The sequence below is a fragment of the Ursus arctos genome, unplaced genomic scaffold (assembly GCF_023065955.2).
Source record: "Ursus arctos isolate Adak ecotype North America unplaced genomic scaffold, UrsArc2.0 scaffold_7, whole genome shotgun sequence".
Taxonomy (NCBI): domain Eukaryota; kingdom Metazoa; phylum Chordata; class Mammalia; order Carnivora; family Ursidae; genus Ursus; species Ursus arctos.
In genome coordinates this window covers 50,816,894-50,824,508 of record NW_026623089.1, presented here as the reverse complement: position 1 = coordinate 50,824,508, position 7,615 = coordinate 50,816,894, and the positions used below count along the sequence as shown (strand labels likewise).

Below are 7,615 nucleotides of genomic sequence, written 5' to 3'. Positions count from 1 at the left end.
AGGTAGGGTCAAGGAGCAGAAGGGGTGGGGCGCACGCCGGAGCCTAAGTGGGGTGGGAGCACGAAGATGGCTGCGGCCGAGGAGGAGCCGAAGCCCAAAAAGATGAAGGTGGAGGCGCCCCGAGCGCTGAGGTGAGCGCTCCTCGATGTAGGGTTGAGGGTGACGGCGACTGTCTCTAACCAGGGCCCACGTGGGGTCGCGCTGCTCCGGCAGCGAATGGTGTTCTCGCTGCCGGCTTGGGGCCAACGCTCGAGGACCGGCTGCTCGGGGAGCTGCCCGCAAGGCTGTGACCTTTCGCCCGGCGCCAGCCCAGTTTGGCGGAGTAGCTGCCTGCTCCGCAGCGGTTCCGGCTGCTCTTGGCCAATCAGAACCCGGCTTGGGGAGAACCTAGCCGGTTGTGGGCAGGCTGAGGGCGCCACGTGGGAGCCTTCGCCTGGCTGGGCTGGTGTGACCCTAGAGGACCAGACCCGACCAGAGCAGTTTAATGCAGCCACCTCCTATTCCTTGGGTGGGGGTGGAGGGGTGGGGTAACGAGGAGGAGGCGCAGCAACTGCTCTACCCTGGGGCAAAGACAAAATTCTTGGGGATTTTTCGTCAAGTGTTGCGGAAGGGCTCCTTGACCTTCGTTTTTGTACCTACTCTGCAAGTTGACCCCTTTAAAGACCCTCTTCAGGGACCCAGATACCCCGCCTCCGAGGCTTTGCAGGGGCGGAATTTGGCTGAACAGATAGGAAATGTTGATTCTTCTTTTCTCTGCACTTTTTGGCAGCAGTTGAAACAGTTCTGCGCCTAACACCGACCTGCCTCACATGTGATTGACGTTTCAACTTATAAAAGTTGTTTGTTAAAATATTCCCTCCTAAGTATGAAGTACAACATGCACAGTCCTGGATGATTTTGAAATGTTTGTTGGAAGGCGTTGATTTTTCTATCTAAAATTAGACATAAATTGATTTAAAACCATTGGGACCTTCCTTGATGATACAAGATAAGTCTCATTTTTTCCAACATCATCCTTCTTCACCCCCAAAAGAATAAAGCATTTGTAAATGAAAAGAAAAGGTCAGTTAGGGGCCTGGTAGTGTTTTCATGCTGTTTTGAATGGATGGTGATCAAATCCCTGCCAGTGCTTTAATGTATTCCTACTATCAATTAGTGTGCCTACCTTATTAAAAAAATAAACTTTTTTTTCTTGTAACAACTCAGGATGTTTTATTTTTACTTTAAGCTTTCAAACCATAGAGTAAATAAAGCAAAGGCCTTTTGAGTCAGACCTACCTGGGTTCAAGGCATGTGCTTTCCCTACTTTGCCCATTATTAGAGTTATTTCTTTAAAAGGTACGTCCTTCACAAAGTTTCCTCTACCAAATTGGAAGACAGATGCAACTTTTCCCCAGTAACCCACTAAACATATGGCCCTTAGATTTTCCCTTATGCTAATTCATTTTCAGAGCACTTTCCTATTTCACAGATGAGGAAATTGAAGCCCAAATCAAACAGTTAGTTAAGGAAATATGAATCCAGAGTGTCTGGGTGCAAGTCAATTGTTTGACTCTACTGTTTCTGCTTTTATATAACCACCCAAGAAACACTTCTCTCTGCTTATGTATCCTTAAAAACAATGATAAATAATGTTTAATACTTAAGTATGTATGTATCAGGCACTGCTTCAGCAATTTACCTATTTTAGCTCATTCAATCCCACAACAACCTAGAAGTAGATACTGTAATTATCTTCATTTTACTAAGGAAGAAATAGGCATAGAGATGTTAAGTTGATCAAGGTCACCCATCTAGTAAATGGTGGGATTGGGATTTTAATCCAGATAGTCTGATTCCAGGTCTGTGCTCTTAATTACCATGCTATACTTAACTCACCTCAAACAGTTATCCAAAAACCCTTGTGAACTGTTAAGTCAGTTTTTGTCTACTTTTGCTTATTTTTTTGGTCGTTGTTGTTAATGTACATAACTTTTTCTGTTGTTGCAATATATAGTCATATCATACTTAAATATACAGAATGTGTTGTATGTGTCATTGTGTTTATTTAAAACTTGTGAGAGTCCTGGGGTGCCTGGGAGGGTCAGTCGGTAGAGCATGTGACTCTTGATCTCAGGGTCATGGGTTCAAACTCCATGTTGGGCAAAGAGCTTACTTAAAAACAAACAGAAAAACTTGGAAAAGTCCTTAGGCAACTAAAACTCATTTTATGTAATATCTATTGGTGCCACCTGTAGACATGAGGTTAAAAGATTAAACACTTGAGTACTTGAACAAATCTCTTAATTTTGTGTGAAGGCCTTTTGGGATTAGCTATTCCTACTTTTATTATATTTGTCTTTAAGGGTTGCAGTGTGATAATGCACTGAGTGGTTGGACTGCATGCGTTATCTATGATGACTGGCTTGACAGTTAAAGGGCTAGCTACCAGTTTTGGTTGATTTTTAAGGGAAACGGCTTATAAAGCCTAAGCAAAATTTAATGTGTAGAATCAATGGGTGGGGAAAAATAAATGTATGAGACATGTTTGTAGATGTCACTGAAAAGACTTAGGACTTTGAGAATTTCAGTTAGCTCTAGGGTAGTAGTTCTCAACCAGGTGAAATTTTACCTCCCAGGGGACATTTTGGTAGGGAGTGCTAATGGCACCTAGTAAGTAGAGTTCAAGGATGCTGCTTAACCTTCTACAATGCACATAAAGCTCCCTGCAACAACGAAGAATTATCTAGCCAAGGGGTGCCTGGGTGGCGCAGTCGGTAAGCTACTGCCTTTGGCTCAGGGCGTGATCCTGGCGTTATGGGATCAGCCCCGCATCAGGCTCCTCCGCTGAGAGCCTGCTTCTCCCTCTCCCACTCCCCCTGCTTGTGTTCCCTCTCTCGCTGGCTGTCTCTCTGTCAAATAAATAAATAAAATCTTAAAAAAAAAAAAAAAAGAATTATCTAGCCAAAATTAACAATAGTGTCGAGATAGAAAAAAACTAAGGAAGAGCATCTGACGAGTCTAGCCTCCCTTTTTCAAATATCCATTATTTCTCTATGTTGGTTTGATTTTCAGGTTGTAGCAGTTACTAAAGTTGTGAAGAAATAAGCAGGCTCTAACATGTTTTCACGTTGGGTTGGGGAACAGAAGGGAACATAATTAATTGAGCGCCAGACATTGTTACAGTAGGTGCCTTGTATAAGCTATCCCCTTTAATCTACCAGCAACCTGTGAGGTAGGTGACAATCCTTGTGTTACAGATGAGGTATTTGGAGCTGAAAGAAGTTGAGAAACATTTTCAGAACTGATCCCTAGATGAATATGTTCCATGATGAATAACTGTATTTAGGACCACTCATTTTCTTTTCTCTCCTTTGGAAATCTCATCCTAATTCTTTAGCAGTCACCTCTAAGAGGATCCTGATCCTTCGAAAGCTTATTGAACACATGCCAAGTCTGTTTTTTTCAGTCTGTCTTTAAATGGCTGCTATTTTAGACATGGTGCTAAAAATTAGGTGCTAATATGTAGAGAGGTAAGACACAGGTACCATACTCTTTGTGGGAAATGAGTAAGGTTTGGGAAAATGATACCTGAGCATTCTGAAAGATGACAAGGAGTTAACCAAGTATGAAGTAGGGTGTCTGGCTTTATAGGGAAGTTGGTTTGGAGGTAGAGATGGGAAAGAGCTGCCTCTAGGGGAACTACAGATGGTTTGGTCTGACTGGAGCAGAAAGTAGAGGGCATCCAGACTTTGTTCTGGATATGTACTGGATCACATGGGTGATCTTTCCCTATATCCTTAAGTTCTCAGAACCTAATTTTAACTGTCTGCTGAACATCTCCTTCTGAGTGTCTTGCTGACTCTTCAGAGTCATATATATCAAACTACATCTATCTGTTGTCCTAAATCTGCACCTTCTTCCATGGTTCCTGTGTTTCTCAATGGCTCCACTAACTTCTCTTTCTCCAAAGTTTGGAACCTAGGTATTTGCTTCATTTTCCATCCACATATAGTTATCAAAGTTGGTCTTTTCTTCTTCAGTGATGTTTCATAAATACCTTTCCTTTTCCATTCCTGCTGCCACAATTCAGGCGTAAACTTTATCTTGCTTAGACTTTGTTGGCTTTCTAACTAGTCTGTCTACCTCCAGTATCAAGTTCTTCCTAATTTTCTTCAGGTGTAGCTCTACTTGTTCATCATTGCAAATACTTGTAAGCTCTGACGTTGATGTTAGGAGGGTTGAATCCTAAGAGCCCACATCATAATTCTCTGACATTAGCAATTAAAGATTGTTCCAGGTCATGACTTTTAGTAATATTAAAAAGGAAACAAACTGCAATTCTCCAATCAGCAAATATTGACTTTTCTCAAATTATTGCTTCGTAACCCTTTCACTTCCCTGGATTCCTTTTATTCTTTCTCTGTGTGTCCTACCTCACTATGGACCCTGTGTTTTAAAATTGTATAGTAAATATAGGAAGAAAACTCTGTAAGTATCCTAGGTGACCAAGTAACAGTTTTAGTAACCCGTTCTTCTAAGGCACATTTTTTTCTCTTTCAGAAAATTCTCTGGAAGATTATTTTTACAAACTGAGCACACTGTTCCAGGAGTGGTCTGTTTTGAGGATTAAATGAGGAGAATATATGCAGACTGGAAAGGAGCAAGGATGATCAAGTGTCCTTAGTGTGTTGTACAGTGCTTGATTCTTAGGAGCTGTTCAATTAATGTTTGTTGAGTGAATTATTAGCACAGCATAGAGTGGGACTGAAAACCTTCACTTTTCTACATCTTGTATTTTTAATAACACAGCCTAAAATTGAAGTTGGCGGTTCTTTTTTGGATGATACTACAAGCTGTTTTCTTATATTCACAAATGTAATTCTTTAAGATTAAAGGTTTACACTATCAAGGAAAGTGGAAAACAAAATTCTCCTGAGGTACTTTGCATGAGTGTTCTAATAAGGTGCTCTCCTGGGCATTATATGCTAGGACAGAGTGAAGGAGGTAGAGAGAGAGCCAGGGGAAAGCCTGCGTGGTTGGTCCTGGGTGTCTAGGGGCAAGTGCGAAATGCTTAGAGCTCAGGGAAAGTGGAAAGGGCTCTAGGAAAAAGAGAGGCATTGAAAACTGTGTTTCTGATTTTAGGTGTAGGCCTAGACTGAATAACACTAAATAAAACATGAGGCAGATATGCTACTTTTTACCTGGAATATGGCTCCACTTCCCTTCCATCAATTAAAATTCTGCCTGTGTGCAGAATGTTCACAGTTAAATGAATAAGAGAGAGAGAGAGAGAGAGAATCACACAGAGCATTTTAATCAGGATGGAAATCAGTAGAGCAGTGATTAAGAGCATGGTCTCTGGAATCTGACATCTGGTTTGACTCTTGGTCCTTCCTAGCTGGTGATCTTGGGACAGTTGCTTACTGGCCTCTGCCTCTGTTTTCTCACCTATGAAATTGGTATAATAATAGTGCGTACTTCAAAATGTTGATTTCATGAGAAAATACATATAAAATTGGCAGCTCATAAGTCTTCAATAAATGTTGGCTGTTATTACTATGATACTCTTTATCCTACTGTCGACCCCTACTCTGCTCCAAATGTAGCAATTACAAATTAAAAAAGAAAACAGAAAGATATGGTATATTGGAGAACAAGATAAACATCTCCAGGAACTAACACAAGAGGGAAACATGCAATTAGACTCCGGGTTCAGGAGCTGGTGGAAATAACTGTGTAGGGGAACTGGAGTCATACAATGGATGAAACTAGGAGCTGGGCAGGGCTGGGTGAAAAGAAGTGCCTCTGCCCCTGTCTGTTCTTTAAAAAGCTGTGGACCTGACGAGGCGGCACGGAAATGGCTGAGCTGCCAGATAGCTCAGAGTTGAGGACTGTAATTTCCACACTATCACGTGCTACAAGAGCACCAAGCTTGGAGTCATGTGATCTGGAAGGGGGGTGATCTATCTCAAACCCCCAGAAAAAAGGAAAGGAAAGTTTGAGCCTGCAACCATAATGAGGAAGAACATTATTTAGAAAATAAGCACAACCTTCAGGAGATAAATTCACTCAAAATCAAATGGAATTATTCAGCAATTTCAAAATGACTACTTCAGAGATCCTTAAAAGATAAAGTAGTAGCCATTAAAAAACATGTTATGAATCAAAAATTAATAAATATGAAATAAATACCTATGTAAAAGACTAAATGGAGATTGAAATTAAAACAAAAAACTAGGGTGATCAAACTACACCAAACGTATTTGAAGGGAAGATTAGTGAATTGGAAGATAATACTGAATAATTCACCCAGATGTAGCAAAGAGAAAGAGGAATTAAGAGATATGAATATAAATTGAGAGGCAACAACTTAACATCTAACTGGGTGTTCCAAAAAGAGGAACTAGCGTGAATGGTAGAGAGGACATATTAGAAGAGATGATGGCTGAGAATTTTTCCAGACTTTTAATGTCATTGTTCTCAGGTTGAAAGGGTATTCGAGGTACATAGTAAGATAAAAACAAAAATCCACAATAAGATTGTAGGATTTTGATCCTAATTATAAATGTGTATAGAAAGAATCTGAACATTTAGACAACACCAAAAATTTAATAGTAGTTATCTCTGTGTGGAAGGATGGTGGTTACTTTCATGTTCTTTATTTTTATTTTTTTGTATTTTCCAACTTTCCTATACTGCATGTGTGCGTATATTGGCACTCTGGATTTTAAGCTGGAGAAACCATGTGCACTAAATACGTATCTTGGGCAAGTGCTGAGTGGCTAGATATTACCATTACAGAATGCAACTCTGGGATACTAAGTAGATCTGGAACTTTATAAAATAAGTAGTAGTATGATTTTATTATAGGTTGTAATCTTTTCATCTATATTTCTGAAATTTCAAAAGCTCTGAAAACTGGAAGTTTTTAAAAAAAGTTTGAGATGAATTAATTTGGCAGCAAAACTTGATTTGAGGCACTCTGTAGTGTTTATCTGCCTTACACAAATGTATATGTTTTGTTGTAGAAATAGTAGTCCGTTTGTTAATGGCATGCTGCATGAAACTCTGGGTAGTTTAGAAAACATATAGTACATACAGTGTATTATCTTCCTAAAAGCTGTAAAATTTGGAGTCTCATAAAATTCTGGCCCTAAAATATATCTTGCCCAAAGAAGTCAGCAAGAGGATTGGAGACCTTTATTAAAATTTTTAATTGCTTTTAAAAGTTTGCCATTGTTCAGAAACATTAAGTTCTCATCAGTCAGTTACTGCATTTTTCCGAAGATTCCCATTCTACATATCTGTGATTTTAAAGAAATGTTTATTTCAAAGATCTCTTTTATAATACTAATATATATAATAAAATCTTTCATAATACTGGTATTGGTTATGTCATTGAATTATTAGGCTTTTCTTCCTCTCTAATACTGATTAAAGATTTTTCTTCAACTTCTGGACCTCAAGATTTGAAAGGCTTATTTCACTGAAACAAGCCTCACAAACTGAAGTTTCACATACTGCTTGAAAAAGATACTTTTTGAAATTTTCCAAAGCTGATTTAAAGTTGTTGCCCTTACTTGTTTTATTTCTGATGTTTTTGCTTGTACTTGTTTGTAACTTATGGCCTTGT

At 39.5% G+C, this 7,615-nt stretch overlaps 1 protein-coding gene across 4 annotated transcripts in view; it reads left to right on the top strand.

Annotated features, from left to right (window-relative positions):
- The first annotated feature begins 23 nt into the window (after positions 1-23).
- Positions 24-7,615, top strand: part of ADK (adenosine kinase) — a 518,384-nt gene continuing 510,792 nt past the window's right edge. For 2 of the 4 annotated variants that reach the window (XM_057308800.1, XM_026504502.4), the window contains exon 1: positions 31-131. In XM_057308800.1, coding sequence (XP_057164783.1) covers positions 67-131 — 65 coding nt within the window. In that variant the 5' untranslated portion in view covers positions 31-66. Of the gene's footprint in view, positions 132-7,615 lie in introns of all 4 variants that reach the window. The other 2 variants (XM_026504506.4, XM_026504504.4) reach the window with 2 other exon arrangements.